Here is a 20,696-nt window from a genome sequence, read left to right as displayed (position 1 = left end):
CTACTTTATAACTTCAAGTCGTAGGTAAATATATTCGTCATGGTAAACTTTTATTTCTATTAACTAATAATAATAACTAATAACCTTTGAAATCAACAACTTTCAGGAAAAAAACAAAGTCTACAGAAATTTAAACAAATAAAAAATGAAATTGAGTAGCGTGGTGCTCAAAGTTAATAACTGCAGTCTTGAAAAATTATTAAACTATAAATGACATTAAAAAAAAACAGAAAATAATGAAACAATTTGTCTGAAATGTAACGGTCTTTGAAAAATTACATTTGTAAATATAAAACTTTGTAAGACATATAAGATTACTTAAATTATATTCTTTTTCAAGCGACGAGTCATAATTAAAAAAAAACTACGTTTTGTAAACAATTTTTTTTCTGAAACCGAGGCCTGAATGACGTTGCCATAAACCGGAAGTGAATGCAAACAAGGTTTCACCACCTAACGTTATAAAGCACTTATTTATACAAGAATGAAAATAAAATCAAAACTTTCCAAATATACTGTAATGTTAATTTTTTATGATTGACAAAATGTAAAACACAAATATCAAATTCTGTTCAATTGTTTTCATCTGCTGAGGTCAAGTGTGACGTCAGCACAAACCAGAAGTGAATGTAAATGCATTTTCATCAACCTACGTCTATAGCAGTTATTTTGAAGAAAAAAATGAATTCAAATGTGCATAAATGTAATATTCTGTTCAGTGTTGCGTTTTCATTTTTTAAAACCCTTTCCCCCATATCCGCTTGAAGTCTGTTTCAACGTCAGTCACACCGGAAGTGGCTGTAAAAGCGATATTGCCATCTAGCGTCACAAAGCCGCTATTACTGGTTCGTCCCGGTCTTCGTCAGCCAACCAGGAAAGGGGGTTTGCTGTGATCTGGACTGAGGCGGATGAGACCAGCAACCATTGTTCCGTTCTGCCTCTCCTCCCCCTTTTTTGCCAGGCTAAAAACAAGAGCACGAAGCGGCTACCCGCTACCTAACGGAGCTAACGGCGCGAGCTGGCAGAGTTCGTCGGTTATTGTCACGCTTTTTTGTGCCCCCACTCGACGTACTCCCAGCCCGAGTGGTGGGGTCCGCTCGGGTTTTGTCAGTCAGCTGCTAAATGGAAATAAAACGAGGAGCTGAAAATGGCAGCAGTCGAGGTGCGTGTTCTTTCATGTTACACCAAAACAGAAAAGGGTTCATTAACTAGCTTTGTAGCGAGTTTGCGGGTAACTAGGTGACGATCACGATGCGTTCAAGTTCCGGCTAGTGTATGTGTTTGCTAGTACCCAGCACGAATTGACTCTCAATCGTCATCCTCCTATTCTTTGGGCTACTACTATCGGTCTGATCAGCTGACCCTTGTCCTGTCGACGACATATTATGGGATGGATACTGTTGCCATGTGAACCAATACGCGAAGGGCCTGCGGGTGAGGCGGGTGTGGACGAATCAGATAGCTTGCCACGATGGCCGGGATGCTACAGTTTAAACATACACAACCTTTTTAAATACAGGACAGTCAGAAAGCAAGCTATTTGAATCATGATTCCATTCAAATCTATTGCCACTAAAAGTGGAATACCTCTGGAAAAGTTTTTTTTTTAAAAATCAAAAAACAACAAGCAGATCAAGATTTAATGCGAATGAATTGTACTGAAAGGTTGAATACATCTCAGTCTGTCATATCTTTCAAGTTGTTTTTTGGACCCATTAAAAAAATGGATCAAAGTCCAAAACCAAATAAATAACGATTGTTTTTGTTGTCTTTTCCAGCTAACGACCTCCCCGTGCATTACCTCCGCCTCCTGGCTCCGCCCTTGCAGCTGCTATCGGCTGCGATGTGGCGCGTGGTGCAACAGGGACTGGTGGACCACTACGGCATGCTGGAGGAGTTTGTTACCATGGTGACAGAGCTGGTCCCCGAGCTCATGACATACAGCCAGAGGGCTCAGCTCACTCTGGGACTCAGGGCCAGGGTCGGTAATAAAACGTCTCCTAGCACTTTATTTTGCAGCGGGGCGAATTGAAAATGGTTGGATGGGTTTTGTGTGTGCGCGTGCGTGGGTTCAGCTGGTTTTAGAATTGTGCCGAGGTGAGCAACCGGCAGATATGCGCACCATGCAGCCTCATCTGGACCGAATCAAAGCTCCTGTCAGCACAGCCAAGGATCACCATGTGAGTAAAGCATCATCATGAAAAAAAAAATGTTTTAACCTTGCCTCAATGGGATTAGTCGTGTGTGTTGACAGAGCACCATCGACTTGGTGGAGGAGTCGGAGGTGAACTTTGTGGAGCTGGTGCACTCCTTACTAGAGGATCCGGTTGAGAGGAAGTACTTTTTTGAGGTGAGACCACACACTGTCATCAACCGTCTTAATGAAGATATTCCAACACGGAAGCCATGTTCTTTTTCTCCTAGGAGATCTTTCCTGTGTACTTTGGGCCAAAGTATGACGCGGCGCTGGAGATGCTGGTGTGGGAGTTTATATCCCGACTGGAGGAGCTGCTCCCAGTCCCTGACTTCACACAGGTGCCTTTTTTTTTTTTTTTTAGCATCAAAATACCGCAAGCTCCGTCTTATTATTTTTGTACCCTCTCTCCTCAGCTGGCAACATTACTCGGAGACGCTCCGTCCTTCCTTAGCGACTGTTTACAATCCTTTTTCCCACCGGCGGACATGAAGGCTCTACTTGAACACCACAGAAACCTTGGGCATTTTGAGGAGAAAGGTATTGTGGTGGTTTTGGTCAATATAAAGTCTAGGAATTTAAAAAGAGGCTCTTGATGACTTTCTATTCTTGTGTAGATCCGAGGTTTTTACCTATGGACGACTGCATCCTCACCTCCATGTCCCTTCCGCCCGGGACCAAAGCTGCCACGGACGCTACCTCCTACTTGCCCGCTCACAGAGACCCGAGGCCCTCTGAGCAGCACGCGCGGTCCGACGCGCCCGTCAACACGAGCACCCCGGAGACGGCGAGCAGGAGGCTTCGGGACTTAGCTCAGGAGGCCAGGAAGCAGAATTCCTGCGACGAAACCATCGACCTTACCACGTGCAACGAGCCTGAGTCCGAGGTGCTGGCGGCCGGCGAGCTCAGCCAAAGCTTCAGAGGCGGGCGGGCTCTCCGAAAGAGGAGGTTGAGCGGTGGAAGCGTGGAGACGCCGGCAAAGCAGAGGATGGAATTGTCATCGTTCCTGTAAGGGAAACATTAGTTGTGTATGCTGCAAGTCCTCGAAGATAATCAAATAATTTTTCTTTTGCAGAGAGTCTTCAAAGGATGATGAAAACTCTGGTGAATCTCCCCTCATCTCCATATGGGGAGATTACACAGGTTTGTACAGTGGTTATGAACTTCATTTTAATTTTATTGAGTGCTTCAAAAATAAGGACATTTCCAAGTGACCCCCAACTTTTGTATTTCTTTCCCTTGTGAAGACGCTCATGAAGGTCAGGCGAGCGAGGCAAAACTTCCCTGGACGGAGGAGGAGACGCTCCACCTACTGGACATTTGGGGAAATGACTCGGTGCAGCGGGCTTTGAAGGGCTGCCTGAAGAACCGCCACATTTACGTTCAGATCGCCCAGAAGATGGCCGAGAGGGGCTTCAAGAGGACGGTGGAGCAGTGCCAGACGCGCATCAAGCGGCTGAAGAAAGGCTTCCGCCAAAATAAGTAAGTTGTCAGTTCTTCTTCTCGCTGGCTGCTTGTAGCCATTCAACTAAAACGCCATCTTCTTCAGAGGCACCTCCAGAGTGGAGCATTCGTTTTACGAGCACATGAAGCGGGTGCTGGGCTCGCCGGCCACCGCCGCCGCCACGCCCGATGTGACGTACGACATCGACGAGGGCATTGACGATGAAGAGTCTCGCGACGGCGATGAGGACTTGCAGATCGTGGGACAGACCAGTCAGGAAATGGGTACGGTGCCCCCATTTTGTCACAAAGAAAAACTGGGACACTAAGATGAAATGTCCTTCTGCTGGAAGGAACGAGGAATGTGCCGTGGACGGAGCAGGAGACGCTTGCCCTCATCAACACTTGGGGCCAAGAGAAGATGCAGCAAGAGATGAGAGGAACCAACAGAACCATGCACATGTTCCCCATCATCTCCACCAAGATGGCCGCCCAGGGCTTCTCCAGGACGCCCGAGCAGTGCCAAACCAGGCTGAAAAGGCTCAAGTCCAGTTTCAGGCAGTGCTACGAAAACAAGTAAGTGTGCCTTAAAAAAAATATATTTCTTTTTCATTGTATTGGAGCTCCTTGAACCTGACTCGTTTTTGTCTTCCGCAGCATGAAAGGCCTGGAGCAAGTTCAGTGCAAGTTTTACAACGAGCTAGCGAGGTTTTTATTGAAAGAGAACCCGTCGACGCCGCAGCCGAACGAGACGGAGACCGACGAAAACGACTCGCCCTCTTGCTCCGTTCAGGATGCCGGTACGAATCAAGACTCTCTACCAAAACATTTGAAATCCCACGCATTCTTTATGTACTTCAAAGTTGAATACAAATTGGACTTGAATGGACTTGATGCTGCCTGAACCTTTCATTCTGTGACTCCACCATTTACCACTAGAGGGAGCCCTTGTACCATAAATCACGTTTCCATGTTTTATTTGTGCCCTCAGGGTCTTTTGTCAGCCTCCAGGATGACAGGAAGAAAGTCCCCTGGGCTGACAAAGAGACCATCATCCTTCTGGAGCTCTGGGGAGAATCACAGGTAAGCTTTTGAGAACAATTTCACATGTGATTTATGTTTGACCTCTCATTTGTCCTTAGATCCAGCAGAACACCAAAGGCTTTCCGCCCAACGTTCACATTTTCAACGAAATATCAGAGAAGCTGTCTGTCCACGGCTTCACCCGCACCTCCGAGCAGTGCCATACCAGGATCAAACGGCTCAAGACCGGCTACTGGCAGTGTCGGGACAATTTGAGGTAAAAAAAAAAAAAAAAAAATTTTCAGCTCGTTCAAATACATCAAAGTCTGTCGTTGTTCGCAGCACACCAGGGAACGATAAGGTCAATTTCAAGTTCTTTGATTTGATGGAACAAATCATGGACAAGCGTCCGTCCACCTCCACCGCCGGCCTCACGGATCCCATCGAAATTTCCGAAGACTCCAACGGCGACTCTGTGACCGAAACAGGTAAAGAAGAGCAGCCGGGTTGGACAGCGTGGACTCGCTAACCTAAAACGTTTCACCGCGTCCGTCAGAGGGAGAAGCGGGACTATCCGTCAGCTCGTGGTCGGACGAGGAGACGTCCGCGCTGATCGATATCTGGGGAGAAGAGGAAGTGCAGCGCTCGCTCACCGGTTTCGTCTCCAACGGGCACGTTTACGCCGAAATATCCCGGCGGCTGCACGACCTCGGCTACACCAAAACGCCGGAGCAGTGCCACGAGAAAGTCAAGACCCTGAAGAGTAACTTCCTCAAGGCTTACGAGGGGAAAAAGTTAGTGGCGTCGTTGCGTGTCGCCGGACCGAATTCATCGTCCGCCGAGTTAAGAGTTGTTGCTTTTAGATTCGGGAGTCGAGTCGACGACAAGTTCTACAACCAGATGGAGCAAGTGTTCGGCGCCGAGGTGGGACCGCCGCCGGACGAGTTGGACGAAAGCGAGCAGGACGCGGTGGCGCTGGACTCGCTGAATGTGCCGTGGGGCGAGCGGGAGACGGAGGCCCTGGTGGAGGTGTGGGCGGCCGACGACGTGCAGCACAGCCTGAAGACGTGCATCCGCAACGGACACATCTTCGTGGACATCGCCGAGAGGCTGGCCGCCGCCGGCTACGCCCGTAGCGCCGAGCAGTGCCAGGCCAGGATCAAGCGGCTGAAGAAGACCTACAGGCGCTACTGCAACAGCCGCAGGTAAGCGACAAAAAAAAAAGAAATAGACTGACGAGTGTTATTGTTTTTCATTTGGAGTATTTTTTTTATTTTCTTTTTCAGAAATGGTCGATCCGGAGCCTTTCGTTACTTCAACCTCCTCGCTCCGGTGCTGGGTGACAACTCCCTTTTCAACGACGCGGACACGTCCTCGTCTTCCGCATCTGCTTTCTTGAAACCCCTCGAAGAAACCTACGCAGACGTCTGTAGGTCCACTCGCCACGGAATCCGTTTTGATTCCGAACGTCTGCCGGGCTCTTGAGGTTCCCTCCGTTTCAGACGAGCAGCCGTCCACCAGCCACCTGGTGCCCGACGCCAACAGGAAGACGCCGTGGTCGGACAAAGAGACGCGTACGCTGCTGGAGATCTGGGGGGAGGACAACGTGCAGATGACGCTGAGGGTCTGCCTCAAGAACCGCCACGTCTTCGAGTTCATCTCGGAGCGGATGAGCAATCGAGGCTACTCCAGAACCACCGAGCAGTGCTACACCCGCATCAAGCGCCTTAAATACGGTTTCCTCCACGAAAAGTCAGTTTGGTGCTTTTTAGTGGGATATAAATTTGAGTCTCGCATTGCTACAACATGCAGGTAGTGAAAGGTCCAATCGGGTCTTTTGTTTACAGGCAGGACTTCAAGTTCTTCCGAGAAATGGAGGAAATCTTCAGTCGGGATTTAAAGTCTGACTCCTCGGTCGTGGGCATCCCGGCGCCGGACGAGCCCGACAACGGCACGTACGAGCCCATCAGAGGTGATTGTCCCCCCCCCCAAAAAAAAATCTGTCCAAATTTGAAAAGCAAATGGTTTTATACGTCCAATGTGTCCCATCCAGATTTTGTGGTTTCCCCGGGCAACCAGTGGCTGTCGGACAACTCCAAGCACCCGTGGAGCGATGGCGAGACGGAGGTTCTGCTGAGCGTCTGGGGGAGCGAGGACGTCCAGGAGAATCTGAAGAGCTGCACCAAGAACAAGCACATCTTCATGCAGATCTCAGAGGCCCTGGCCAACCAGGGCTACCAGCGCACACCCGAGCAGTGCCAGACCCGAATCAAGCGGCTCAAGTACAGCTTCCGGCAGTTCCTTGACGGCAGGAAGTAAGCGTCAGACGCACGCGAGGTACTTCCTACGCCAGGCTCTGATGCTGTCTGGTGTTTGCAGAGGAGACAAGCAGGAATGCAAGTATTTTGACCAGCTGGTCAAGATATTTGGCGACAAGTACCTCGTAGCCGACCAGCAGCCCGACGATGCGGCTGAGGTCATAGGTGAGTCATTTTGGAGACCGAGAAGATGTTCTCTTTTAGTCGTGTGCTGACATAGTTCTGTTGTCTTTAACATTTAATCTGAAGCTGTTTTATGTAGTAAAACTTTGTAAGTATAAGCAATTTTAATTTGACATGATCACCAAAAAAAAGATTTAAAAATTGCTTTTGCTGTGCTGCAGAGTCGTAAACTAAAAGCGTGCTTTGCCGCCGTGCCAAATCCTGGAGCCACAAGGAGGTCGAAGAGGAAGAATGTTCAAGCAGGACATTCACACTGAAGAAACTGTGACGTCATCGTCTGCGCTGATGCCATATTCGGGCACGTCCCGGACACTCCCCCCAAGCAAAGACGCTCCGAAAGGACGTAGACATGTGAGCGCATCCTCGCATAATATAATGCTGGTCTTCCTTCCGGAACCACTGACGTTTTTTTTCCAGACAAACGTCCACAATATTTTTTTTTTTGTACTTGACAACACTTTACTTGTCCAATCTATTACATTTCTACTTTACTTTATAGACTTTTGTTGTACGTATACAATTTCAAGTGCTAAAGAGTGAGATGCATTCTCGTTTCTTAATCCCCTCAGACGTCTTAAGCAGAGTTCTATTTATTTAAAACATTGCTGTGTGTGATCCAAAGTTTTGTACCTAATTTATTTGATCTTGCTTCTTTTTTTCTTTTTTTTTTTTTACCATCTTGAGTTTTTCTTGCTCGTGCGTATTATAATTTTTATCATTGGTGAAAAGCTTGTCTGATTCAGGATGTATTGCTGTAATTTGCCATCTTGGAATTTCACACTTTGTACAGCGGGATCATTTTAAATAAAGTACCCTAAAGGGAAATAAAACCTCATGACAGTGCCTTACAAAAAATGAATGGAAGGGAAAGACGCCATCTTGTGGCGAGTTGGAACAGTTACATTTATGGCTGTAACAAAACTTTAAAGTAAAATAGTACTACAGAACACAACGTAAATTTATGGGACGAATCCATTTGAAATTCTATGGAAGTGTCATTGAACCACGCCAGTTTTGGTTAAGATTTGACAATGAATTGCACCTAATGAAGTGGTACACCTGAAAGTGATGGTGTACCTAATGGAGTGTCCGAGTGACGTCACAGATCAACCAGCCAATCAGGAGGTGGGGGTTAGGGCGGGTGGGGCACTTTTCATTTTCAGTTAACCTTTGACCATGATTTTTCCCTAATGAAGTGGCCTGTTATTAGGTACACCTGAAAGTGGTAGTGTACCTAATGAACTGTCCATGAGTGACGTCACAGCTCAACCAGCCAATCAGGAGGTGGGGGTGAGGGCGGGTGGGGCACTTTTCACTTTCAGTTAAGGTTTGACCCTGATTATTCCCTAATGAAGTGGCCTGTGGTGTACCTAATGGAGTGTCCGTGAGTGACGTCACAGATCTACCAGCCAATCAGGAGGTGGGGGTGAGGGCGGGTGGGGTACTTTTCACTTTCAGTTAAGGTTTGACCCTGATTATTCCCTAATGAAGTGGCCTGTGGTGTACCTAATGGAGTGTCCATGAGTGACGTCACAGCTCAACCAGCCAATCAGGAGGTGTGGGTGAGGGCGGGTGGAGCACTTTTCACTTTCAGTTAACTTTGACCCTGATTATTCCCTAATGAAGTGGCCTGTGGTGTACCTAATGGAGTGTCCGTGAGTGACGTCACAGCTCAACCAGCCAATCAGGAGGTGGGGGTGAGGGCGGGTGGGGCACTTTTCACTTTCAGTTAAGCTTTGACCCTGATCATTCCCTAATGAAGTGTCCTGTGGTGTACCTAATGAAGTGTCCTTGTGTGACGTCACAGATCAACCAGCCAATCAGGAGGTGGGGGTGAGGGCGGGTGGGGCACTTTTCACTTTCAGTTAAGCTTTGACCCTGATTATTCCCTAATGAAGTGGCCTGTGGTGTACCTAATGAAGTGTCCGTGAGTGACGTCACAGCTCAACCAGCCAATCAGGAGGTGGGGGTGAGGGCGGGTGGGGCACTTTTCACTTTCAGTTAAGCTTTGACCATGATTGTGACGTCACACAAGGACACTTCATTAGGTACACCACAGGCCACTTCATTAGGGAATAATCAGGGTCAAAGCTTAAGTGAAAGTGAAAAGTGCCCCACCCGCCCTCACCCCCACTTTCTGATTGGCTCGTTGATCTGTGACGTCACTCACGGACACTCCATTAGGTACACCACAGGCCACTTCATTAGGGAATAATCAGGGTCAAAGCTTAAGTGAAAGTGAAAAGTGCCCCACCCGCCCTCACCCCCACTTCCTGATTGGCTGGTTGAGCTGTGACGTCACTCACGGACACTCCATTAGGTACACCACAGGTCACTTCATTAGGGAATAATCAGGGTCAAACCTTAACTGAAAGTGAAAAGTGCCTCACCCGCCCTCACCCCCACCTCCTGATTGGCTGGTTGATCAGTGACGTCACTTACGGACACGCCATTAGGTACACCACAAGCCACATCATTAGGGAATAATCAGGGTCAACGCTTAACTGAAAGTGAAAAGTGCCCCACCCGCCCTCACCCCCACCTCCTGATTGGCTGGTTGATCTGTGACGTCACTCACGGACACTCCATTAGGTACACCACAGGCCACTTCATTAAGGAATAATCAGGGTCAAACCTTAACTGAAAGTGAAAAGTGCCCCACCCGCCCTCACCCCCACCTCCTGATTGGCTGGTTGATCTGTGACGTCACTTACAGACACGCCATTAGGTACACCACAGGCCACTTCATTAGGGAATAATCAAGGTCAAAGCTTAACTGAAAGTGAAAAGTGCCCCACCCGCCCTCACCCCCACCTCCTGATTGGCTGGTTGATCTGTGACGTCACTCACGGACACTCCATTAGGTACACCACAGGCCACTTCATTAGGGAATAATCAGGGTCAAACCTTAACTGAAAGTGAAAAGTGCCCCACCCGCCCTCACCCCCACCTCCTGATTGGCTGGTTGATCTGTGACGTCACTTACAGACACGTCATTAGGTACACCACAGGCCACTTCATTAGGGAATAATCAAGGTCAAAGCTTAACTGAAAGTGAAAAGTGCCCCACCCGCCCTCACCCCCACCTCCTGATTGGCTGGTTGATCTGTGACGTCACTCACGGACACTCCATTAGGTACACCACCACTTCCAGGTGTACCTAATAACAGGCCACTTCATTCGGCCACTCCATGTACAGTTTGTCATGACAGTTTAGGCATTTTGGTTGAGTCAAGATTGCGAGTACAGATCGCATCCCTACAATCACTGACTTATTTCATTTGCAAATGCGATGTCAAAATTGAAAGCTTTGACCCAGCCAGTTGACACAACACGGATGCAGTTTCGCCATGTAGCCACAAGACGGCGACATTGAGTCGTAATCTTGTATTGAGACGCGACTGTCCTTTAACGTTCCCATTTCAAGATTAAAACAGGAGAGCAAACAATATACACTTTGTAACAGATGTTTATTTAGACAATCAAATGCATGCCAAGAATTTTATTATCAGCAGCCATACAGTCACATTCAGCATTTAAACTGAAATTTGAATTAGGATACACCAAGCGTCTTTTGATTTTGTTGTTGTTGTTTTAGTCCAGCTCATCAACATCATTTGAACGTAAGTGTAACACAAAACAATTAAAAGACAAATAAATAAAAAAGTACAGAAATAAGAACATGCACATACTGTGTGCAACATTTACATTCAATATTTTATCTGTGACTGGCATTTTTTGCTGCATTCTGCTTGAGGTCCAAGCACTTGGAAAGTGGGTCTCAGTCCTTGATGTCCTCCAGTCCAGTACGTCTTCTATTAAGACACAAACATACAACATTTTACAACATGCCTTACGGTCATTTATTTCAGACATACTTTTTTTTTTTTAATTAATGCTAATTCACCAATGTTAAGAATGTTAGTTATTTAGTTGAGTTGTTTGGACTTAATTGTTGAAATACAAACAAGCTAGTGTTAATTTATTTCCAAGTTGGCTAAAGTTGGCATAAATTTGTGGTAACTTTTTTAACAAAACTTCCACGATAACTAGCGGTCGCAAAGATATGACGTCATTGTGCACAACCCGTAACTCTGCCGTCGCATGAGTGACGCGGTAAAAATGAGGGCGTGGTCTGCTCCTTTTTTGAAACGGTGTCTTCCGGGAGAATCGGAAATATTCCAGCCAATAGAAGAAAGTGGTGCCCGCTGCTCGTCAATCGTCAATCCGTCAATTCAGGCGTTTTCCCTAAAACTTTAAAAAGTAGCAATAATATCAAAAGCAACAAATATGTTCAATGTTTATTATTGATACTATGTAATATAAATACAATTTTAAAACGTGCAAAAATGTTCATTTTTATCATAAAGGTCCATCTCATTAAAAATTGTTAGATTTTTAAAATCACTTTTTTTAAACGGTTAAACAAAGTATGCATTCAACGATTTTTATTTTATCAAAATAAATCAATCAACCACTGATACAATCCACTACAATTGAAATACAAATGAATTGTTTTTATTTTTCAAACAAACGGGCTGAATGAAAATTGAATTTAATTGGAGGAAAAAAGTTTGCCCACTCCAGCGACTATTTTGAACGCTTAGGGGTGATGTTTTAAAAAAATACAACATAAAATAGTAACTTGATATAGCCAGTTGTGGCATTTTGCAGCGGCAGACGAAATTTTTTTTTTTTTAATGCATAATAAAACTAAAGTCTAATCATTCACATTACTTATCGCAAATTAATACGATGTAAGGTTGGCTACATAATGACGTAATGAATCTCAACCCAACATTTCCCATGTATTTTCATTCTTTAATTGTGTGGTCTGCAACGCGGGTGGGGGCAGCACTTGAATGCATCACCAGTGCCGCTCACCCACACACTACTGCCGCCACTGCTGTTGAGAGCGTGTGAGTTGTTTCTATGTGTGTGTACTGTGTGTGTACTGTGTGTGTGTGTGTGTGTCGTCCATTGTTGCTCGGCTCCATCCCAGCTGTACGGCGCAGGCCCGAAGTAGCGCAGCCGCTCTGAGGTAAGTACCCTACCGCGCAATCTCCATCTATTTCAACCCCGGCGCAGCCGCATCGCGAACCCGGCAGCATTGAGGGCGACCGATGTTCTCGTCGGGATGTTGACAGCCGCTGTGACCGTGCAAGCTGCGCGCGGATCGTTTTTTCACTCTTTAATCATCGGAAGGGGGGGAAAAAAATATCAAAGACGAGAAGAGCTGTTGATAGGCGGCAGGCAGGCCGCTGCTAGCTTGTAGCTGCGGTTTGAGGCAATGTTATTGCGCGGGATGGATTGCTAAACTCGCTCTCGTGCTACGATGGCCTTCGTTGCGTTCCCACCGATCACACAAGCCCTCGTGCTTGTGGAATAACATCGTTATTACGACGCGCGGTGTTTGCATTTCTTTACATGTGCAAAAGTGTGCAACGCCGAATGGTTAGCACACTAGCCGGCAAGCTAAATGTAGGACAGTGCTAGCGTGCTTAGCTTAGCACGAACGGAGGAGTGAGTTTTAACCGGCAAAAACGTTAAAGACGTGACCGATTGTTAGTTGCATTCAGTGCACGAATTCAGTATTGTTTTTATGAAAGCCAACGTTAGCCTGCTATGTGTCGAGTTTATTTTTTTAAATCTTAATTTAGCCTGCTTGGCTCGAATAATGCACGACCAAAACATTAGGGACACCTCATGAGAAAAGCTATAACAGTGTAAAAAATCTTATGATGAGCTACTCATCTTCTGATGTTGTAAAAATCCGTTTCTAATAATCGACCCTATTCAGAAGCCTGCCGAGGGCAATGTTGTACACTCCATGTTGTAATTGTAAGCTTAAACTTGTTTTCACTGTTCAATGTAATAAATGAAAGTTTTCACAATGATTCCATGCACCTTGAAGTGTGTCAAAAAATATCCACTACTAGTGTCATGTACGTGGTGATATGTGGGAGAAAGAATCCTCACATCTTGGGAAAAACAACTTTTTAGGAAAACAACAGTTGTTTGTTGAGCCTGTACATTGTCAAAGTGCAATTTCTTCAACACTGCTAAATAAACATAATGACTGACCCATACTATCAATTGGCCACATGCAAATCTGTGGAATATAAAATGCAACTAGTTTAAGGCTTAAATAAGTAGTTCTCTAAAAATTACTATCTTCTCTTCTCCATTTTGTAAAGTAACCATACTGGTTAGCCAGCTAGAGAAGCTAACTGCCGAAGCTGGTTGCAAACATTTATTTCAATACAGTATTGGCGTAATACATCATCTTTACCTTGAATTTGTGATTGGTGGTCCTCTTGTATACATGATTTCATATCGGAAGTGTCGAGTCCAATGTCGAAGATGTCACTTGTTGGTTCATCTATTAACCTTGCCCTTTTCCATCATCAGCCATTGTAACCTGGATCCACCAGTGTAGACGAAGGTCATGGAGGATCACTCCGTTCACCCGCCGGAACAGATGACCACCATCGAAGCCAGCGCCGTCAGTCAGCAGGTTTTCCACTTGAAAAAGAAAGACCAAGAAGTCGGACAGGTTCAATATCTCGAGTTGGATGTACGACAGGTGCACGTGACCACCTTCACCGACGCGTCCATGATGAGCGCCGACGAGGATTCCAACTCCTCGCCGGACGACGATCCCTACGACGATACGGACATCCTCAACTCGGCCGGCAACGATGAGGTCACCGCCCATCTGGCTGCCGCAGGTTGTAATCAGGATTCGAGAGAAAAAAAAAAAAAATCCACTTCAAAGTTTGAGCAGTTTATCAGCGAGAAAGTTATGACTGGTCCACCAAAAATGATCTACCAGAAACTGATGTAATGTTTGAAAGTGACCAGCAGGTAGAGCTATTGGATTATTCAATGCCAGCAAGCCACTGTTGCTATTTTTCTTCCATTCAAACTTTCTCCACTTTCTGTAACTTCCAAACTGTATTTGCGCTTACATTCTTCCCCGCCATTTCCTCCCAGGTCCCGTCGGCATGGCTGCAGCTGCCGCCGTGGCGACGGGAAAGAAAAGGAAGAGGCCCCACATCTTTGAATCCAATCCATCTATTCGTAAAAGGCAGCAGACACGTCTCCTCAGGTTAGCTGTTTAAAAAAAAAAAAAAAACTCAGTGACATGAGTATTGAGGAACTAAGTATGAGATTTGCTAACAGGAAGCTGAGGGCCACCTTAGATGAGTACACCACACGTGTGGGCCAGCAAGCCATCGTGCTCTGCATGTCCCCCAACAAACCCAATCCGGTCTTCAAAGTCTTTGGTGCTGCTCCGTTAGAGAATGTGGTGAGTGCACGATTCATCCCCAAAAACAGTTCGCTTACCTTGTGTGATCACGACGTCCGTTTTTGTGTGTGTGTGTGTCGTCCAGGTGAGGAAATACAAAGGCATGATGCTGGAAGACCTGGAGAGTGCCCTGGCCGAGCACGCCCCCGCCGGAGGGGAGCTGGCGTCGGAGCTGCCCCCCCTCACCATCGACGGGATCCCCGTCTCTGTGGACAAGATGACCCAGGTGGGGTGCCGCACGCGTATGACCCGGTCATGCCACGTGTATAGAACACGAATTTAAAAAGACAGACCAAAACATAAAACAAGCTCCAATAGAATGAGTGAATATGGCAAGGTCGGCAAATCCGTGACTCGTAAAAATCTGCATATAATTGACGCCTATTGATATGCACAATTCTTTTCAAATTAATTTATTTTTAATTAAAACAAAAAAATCAACACAATTCCGCAAAACCGCTCACGGTATAAATAATATATTTATATATATGAATTTATGTTTCAAAAATACTCCAAAATCTGCAATAGATTCCAGCAGAGGGCGCCATTTGACAACTTCACAGACCACTACAATTCCATCTGGTTTTAGCTAGCCCTTTTCTCAAAGTATCATTATTCGTTGTTAAACACCTTCATGGTAGGTTCAGCCAGGTGAACACTCATCTACGGCGTTAATTTCAACCACCCTCTCGTGGGAGCCCGTCTTGTTTACGCGCAACTCCCAGGGCAGCTGATGTTTCCTCCGATCCGTTGCCAGTGCGGCGCCCCCTCCGGGACCGTCTTTGTGTGTTTTTCTGTCGGAAGGATGAGATTAGCTGCACTAGCCTTCAAGGTTTTAGTGCCACATTTTGTAGCAGGTGAGGCTGAACCCCAAATGGACTCGGCAACGTTTGTAGAAGGGTTTCAGAAATTGGAAGGATTAACATGACACCGGGCCACTTAACTCACTCGCCACTGCAATCGGGCCATCTTGACAACTTGCTGCTATCAAGCCACCAGCAAAATGGAGGAAAATCAAAGAGTCGGTTGAGAAAGCTTGGGGGATTTAATACGGACGCGACCAAATTTAGCCGGTGATGTCACGGCAAGCAGACGCTGCGGCGATATAATCTCCCGGCGGTGATGCTCCCATATTACCAGGACGCCGAGGACGTTGGCACTAAACCGCACCCCGCCCCCACCCCGACCTGCCAAGCTAGGGAAGTGATGACGTGACGACGGATGGCTTAGCGGCGCCAACAAGCGCATTCGTAGGCTCAACAATGCAATCTGGACATGAAGGATGACTTTCAATAAGACGTCCTCCGTGAGCAGAAGAGCAAAATCGGGATCTACATCTCTATTCCGTCCTCGTTAGAATACTCCGATACCACAACACCCGATACATTCAACCAAGCCTTCATATACTGGATTATTCTGTCACCACTAAGTGTGCAAATGAAATAAATTTGGCAAAGACTGAACAGTAATTGGCTACTTGACATAATTAACGTTAAAAGCCATCAACTGGATTCTATTTTAGTCGTCACCAAGATCTGACTGACACCTCAGCCTGGTGCCACGTTCATAGATTAGTCTGTGGCTATTTTCAAGGCGTAACCACGCCGGTATGTTTCTGATCAATACTCGCCTCACTTTTTGATCTTGCTCCTCAAGGGCGCGTCCGTGTCGTCCTCACTCGTCTCGTTCTTCTCCTGTGCCGCAGGCCCAGCTACGAGCCTTCATCCCGGAGATGCTGAAATACTCGACGGGCCGAGGCAAGCCCGGCTGGGGTAAGGAGAGCTGCAAGCCCCTGTGGTGGCCCGAAGACATCCCCTGGGCCAACGTTCGCAGCGATGTCCGCTCTGAGGACCAGAAGCAGAGGGTGAGAAAGGTCGTCGTCATGTGACAAAGTGATTCCGATAAATAATATGGAATTCGTGATTAATAAACACGATTATTCACTGATTACACAATGAAATTTTAACTGATTGACCAGTACGAGAGTCTCAACTTTTGGTTTTTGTGCCCCGTGAAGGTTTCCTGGACGCAGGCGCTTCGAACTATCGTAAAAAATTGCTACAAGCAGCACGGCCGAGAGGATCTGCTGTACGCCTTTGAGGAGCAGCAGATCACCACCACGACGCAGCACCACCTGGCGGCCGCGCAGAGCATCGCTCACCTGGTGCCCTCGCAGACGGTGGTGCAGACCATCAACAACCCCGACGGCACCGTGTCGCTCATCCAAGTGGGGACGGGACACACGGTGGCCACGCTGGCCGACGCATCGGAACTACCCGGCGTGACGGTGGCGCAGGTTAACTACTCTACGGTGGCGGACGGCGAGGTAAGCGAAACGGGCCGTAATTGACCCGCCGACAAATTCTAATGAAAACATCCGGCTAGGTGGAGCAAAACTGGGCAACCCTCCAGAGCGGCGAGATGACAATACAAACCACGCAGGCGTCGGAGGCCACGCAAGCGGTGGCGTCGCTAGCGGAAGCCGCCGTCGCCGCCAGTCACGAGATGCAGCAGGGAGCCACCGTCACCATGGCGATCAACAGGTCAGAAAAGTGACCAGCTTAGATGTTCTTTTACTGTTATACTGCCCCCAGGTGGCCAAGGTGCACACACCAGATGGGGCAGAACAATGTCTATTGATTTGAAACAAAAACATGGCTAAAATGTCTTTTACTTTCCATTTAATTATATCATTACTCCATGTAAATTATTTTTTGGAGTTTGGGAACGTCGCTAAGCTAAGATCCTGGCATGTCAGCAGGCTTTCCTGGTGTCAAGGTAACAATGTCACAAGTGGTTTTGTCCCAGTGGGGCTTGTTACCACCACCCACCTGTGTCTTCGCACCCATCCCATCTACCTGCTGTAACCTGCGGAACATTTTGTTTTCATACTTGAATTTTTTTTCCCAGCGCGCAAAAACGTCTTCATCAGTTCCGGCTCGTACCAATTTGACCCGGTGGTGATCTGGTTAATGAAACAGCTTTGTTAGACGCCGTTGCACCTGCCACCTTTTGGAGAGCTGTGACAGATTCTCCCTAAGTCCAGACTGACAAAGCCTCTTAGACTCCTGCCCCCCCCCCACCCCCATTCCCCCCCTACAAACACACACACACACACACATTTGCCAACTAACCCCCACCAGACAGCACGTACCTCCAATTCTGCACATGTAAGCCTTATGTGTGCTTATTCCACATTGACCGATTGAAATCCTACAGCAATTTTTAACACGCTCGTCGTGTGTTTTTTGTGCGTAGCGAGGCGGCGGCCCACGCCGTGGCGACGCTGGCGGAAGCCACGCTTCAAGGCGGGGGCCAGATCGTGCTGGCCGAGACGGCGGCCGCTGTTGGGGCGCTAGCAGGTGTGCAGGACGCAACAGGTATTTTGATTTTTCACGCTCACTAAGTCATCGTTTGCTTTAACTTGGTCCCATACCCCCTCACCAGTAGGTGGCAGTCATAAAATAAAAACACACTGATATACAATGGATACGTTTCAGAACCAAACACAATTTAAATGAGCTTAATGCTAACATATGATGCAAAACCACATAGACAGGCCAAATGGAAAAACTAGCATAGATTTCGGTGGTTATAAAGCTTCAAACATACATGAAGAGTATATTATGCTGAGAGGCGCTTAAAATGAATTGTAATATTAAGTGGCAATGAATTATTTAATACAATTTCAGCCCCGCCCTTACGTGGCAGCCAATTAGCGTGGCAAAGTTTTAAGCTTCCTTCCGCGGGTTCCTCCTAGGCTAATCTACTCCGTGCTGATGTGACAGATGGTGCCTGTTGGGCACACAACTTGTTGCGTTCCTCAACGTCTTTTTTTTTTTTTTTTATGCTGCGTGACATCGAGCAGTGCAGTGGGAGTTCACCAGCACAAATCAAATATTTCTGAAGCTGGACTGGGGTTTTCCACGCCGCAACGACGAGGCGCTCTAAAGTTTCAACCATGCTCGAAAAATCAGGAATATTGAAATGTTAAAAAAAAAAAACAGTTTAAAATGTAAAACACATTTAAAAACACAATGAATTTAACTCATTGAGTATATTTTTTTTATTTTTCAATGGCCAATTAATCAATACGACAAATGAGCTTTCAATGCTTAAGTCAGTCAATCAAAGTAAAGTTCCCTCGAGGGCTGGGCCGACCCCCGACCCCCCCCCCCCCCTTCTATCCCTTCTAAAGAGCTTTGATCCACTCCATTACGAGTCCATGTCTTATCACGAGGACCAGCTGTCAATCCGCACTTACATGTAAACTTTCGTGTTTATTTTGAAGCTCGTCTACGACTCGGCGTCTGATTTGAGAGAATAAGTCACTTTTCGTTTCAAAGAGATTGCTTCTCTAATAGAGTCGCACCGGTCGCGCCTTCTGCCCGCTATTGACCTTAGCGAGCTAATCACTGGAGTGGAGGACGCCGTTTGAAGTGCGCCGCTCGCTGATTGGCGCGCGCACCCACGCGCTCGTGCGGCCCTTTTAATATCTTAGCGACCACGTCGTGGAGTGGGCTCGACAACGGGCCCGGGTTGAACGCCATAAGCCCTTCTCCACTCTGTCACCGGCGAGTGGGCTTAGCCAGAGTGGGTTCGACAATTAGCCCTCGGGATTTGAGCTTTTTTAACTTGGGGGGGGGGGGGGACCAATTGCGGACGACGGTGCGCCCGCGCGGGTTTTGGCTTGATGACACCGACAGATTGGAGGGTGGAGCGAGAGGCCACGTGACGGCGGCGGTAATCCCTGCGGGCGCTCACAGCTGTGTTGGGGGAGAACGTCAATCGCGCCATTGTTCCCGAATAAAATTCTGGAATATTTTTCCCCTGCTTCTAGGTCTGGTCCAGATTCCAGTCAGCATGTACCAGACGGTGGTGACCAGCCTGGCGCAAGGCAACAGGCCCGTGCAGGTGGCCATGGCGCCGGTAGCCACACGTATAGACAGCACCATGACACTGGACGGACAGGCGGTAGAGGTGGTGACTCTGGAGCAATGATCCACCCGGAAGAGCAAGCGCTAGCCCTACAATGATCATTTCTGTACAAATCTGTGTCGAAATTGACGTTTGGACGCGAGGGGAGTGACACGTGACGCATCCTTGTTGTTTACTTTGTAAAGTGTGTTTTTGTTTTGCTTAGGTATTTATATGCGATTTCAAAAATGCCTGAAAAATGAACTAAAAAGGCATCACCGATACCTGCACTCCTTTTAATCAACTCCACTTGACAATGATATATGACTTAATTCACATCACTGTACTCAGGAAGTACATCAGCTATTTTTTAATTTTTTTTTTTTAAAGGCTGTAAGCAGACTACTTCTCCCCCCCACACACACACACACACACAAATGTGCCATCCTCAATTTCCATCTTGTCATGTTGTCAAAAAAACATTTTGTTGACTATCCGTATGTAAATTGGCTTTTGTCAGGATAGACATTGTAGTATGTTGTACAGATTGCGTAATGACTCTTCACAGGAGGGATTTGTGTTTATGAAGGTGAATAAAAGTGACTTGACTTTTGCCATATTTATTGAACCTTCTATAACCCGACAACTATAAAAATTTGTGCGATTACAGTTTGAGTAATTTGTGTAAGGGGGGGGGGAATGGCTCAAAATAAATGCTAATGCGAGCTAATAATTTATATGGTCTATATGTTTACAATTTAATTTGTTAAAATATACAGACAGTAGTTATCGGAAGAACATTACTTCAAAAATAATGACTTAAATTGAAACTATATCATTTTGTGTAAAAGCAACACATTTGTTTTTATTTTATTTAATATTTTTTAACATTTTTTTTAGCAATTGCTATAATTAGGCCTACCGTCTATCAATAATTTGCTAAGGTGAATGGCAAGCCCTTTTGAGTGCACACTAATTGAAGAACTTTTATTCTGTTGCCCTTCTCCTTCCCGTAAAAGCGTTCTAACCTCCACGTTCTCCTATCCCAGCAGCCTCCCTGCCGTGACAGACAGGGCCGTGATTACATCATAAGCCGCCCCAACCTCCTCGGCTTTAAAGCCTGGGATTTGCTCGGACGGGGCCTTCTGTTGCTCACACACACAAGGAGAGAGACGGAGGGGGGGGAGAGAGAGAGAGAGCGAGGTGCACGGGCCTTAATCTATCAGGCATCATCCTACATCCCTCGCCCTACAGATTAAAACCGTAGTCAGCTTCGCGCTGATGAAACCCGTTTTCCTGCCTCGCT

General features: G+C 46.8%; 2 protein-coding genes and 1 long non-coding RNA gene across 9 annotated transcripts; 2 read left to right on the top strand and 1 right to left on the bottom strand.

Moving 5' to 3' along the window:
• The first annotated feature begins 852 nt into the window (after nt 1-852).
• On the top strand, nt 853-7,996 carry LOC147040102 (uncharacterized). Of its 3 annotated transcripts, XM_085902818.1 has the most exons (23): nt 854-1,162; nt 1,779-1,981; nt 2,076-2,180; nt 2,255-2,350; nt 2,425-2,535; nt 2,611-2,734; nt 2,812-3,202; nt 3,270-3,337; nt 3,442-3,676; nt 3,744-3,922; nt 3,991-4,213; nt 4,295-4,437; nt 4,629-4,720; nt 4,780-4,937; nt 5,003-5,148; nt 5,217-5,454; nt 5,524-5,865; nt 5,947-6,089; nt 6,163-6,412; nt 6,508-6,632; nt 6,714-6,975; nt 7,040-7,143; nt 7,323-7,996. In XM_085902818.1, exons 1-23 carry the CDS (start codon nt 1,123-1,125, stop codon nt 7,328-7,330), a joined length of 3,786 nt encoding a protein of 1,261 aa, XP_085758944.1. In that variant the 5' UTR covers nt 854-1,122; the 3' UTR covers nt 7,331-7,996. The 3 variants fall into 3 exon arrangements, with proteins under 3 accessions (XP_085758943.1, XP_085758944.1, XP_085758945.1); XM_085902817.1 differs by having other exon boundaries at nt 853-1,162; nt 6,508-6,975; XM_085902819.1 differs by lacking the exon at nt 854-1,162 and having other exon boundaries at nt 1,897-1,985.
• A 2,687-nt stretch (nt 7,997-10,683) lies between these two features.
• LOC147040101 (uncharacterized) lies at nt 10,684-14,416 on the bottom strand. The gene is made up of 4 exons (XR_015063175.1): nt 14,133-14,416; nt 13,762-13,883; nt 13,454-13,686; nt 10,684-10,976 (listed from the first exon to the last, which is right to left on the bottom strand). It is a non-coding gene; the product is annotated as an uncharacterized LOC147040101 (long non-coding RNA).
• On the top strand, nt 11,967-20,048 carry nrf1 (nuclear respiratory factor 1). 5 transcript variants are annotated; one of them, XM_085902708.1, is made up of 11 exons: nt 11,969-12,202; nt 13,573-13,666; nt 13,748-13,892; nt 14,158-14,272; nt 14,347-14,473; nt 14,559-14,699; nt 16,179-16,337; nt 16,491-16,799; nt 16,859-17,016; nt 17,732-17,853; nt 19,314-20,048. In XM_085902708.1, exons 2-11 carry the CDS (start codon nt 13,610-13,612, stop codon nt 19,472-19,474), a joined length of 1,494 nt encoding a protein of 497 aa, XP_085758834.1. In that variant the 5' UTR covers nt 11,969-12,202; nt 13,573-13,609; the 3' UTR covers nt 19,475-20,048. The 5 variants fall into 5 exon arrangements, with proteins under 5 accessions (XP_085758833.1, XP_085758836.1, XP_085758834.1 ...); XM_085902707.1 differs by having other exon boundaries at nt 11,967-12,202; nt 13,573-13,892; XM_085902710.1 differs by lacking the exons at nt 17,732-17,853; nt 19,314-20,048 and adding an exon at nt 17,384-17,707 and having other exon boundaries at nt 11,968-12,202; nt 13,573-13,678.
• The last annotated feature ends 648 nt before the right edge of the window (nt 20,049-20,696 follow it).

This window comes from Syngnathus leptorhynchus, chromosome 21 (assembly GCF_054491065.1).
Source record: "Syngnathus leptorhynchus isolate UIUO chromosome 21, UIUO_Slep, whole genome shotgun sequence".
NCBI classification, from domain to species: Eukaryota; Metazoa; Chordata; class Actinopteri; order Syngnathiformes; family Syngnathidae; genus Syngnathus; species Syngnathus leptorhynchus.
The sequence above is the reverse complement of the archived record's forward strand: the minus strand, read 5'-3'. Positions and strand labels throughout refer to the sequence as shown.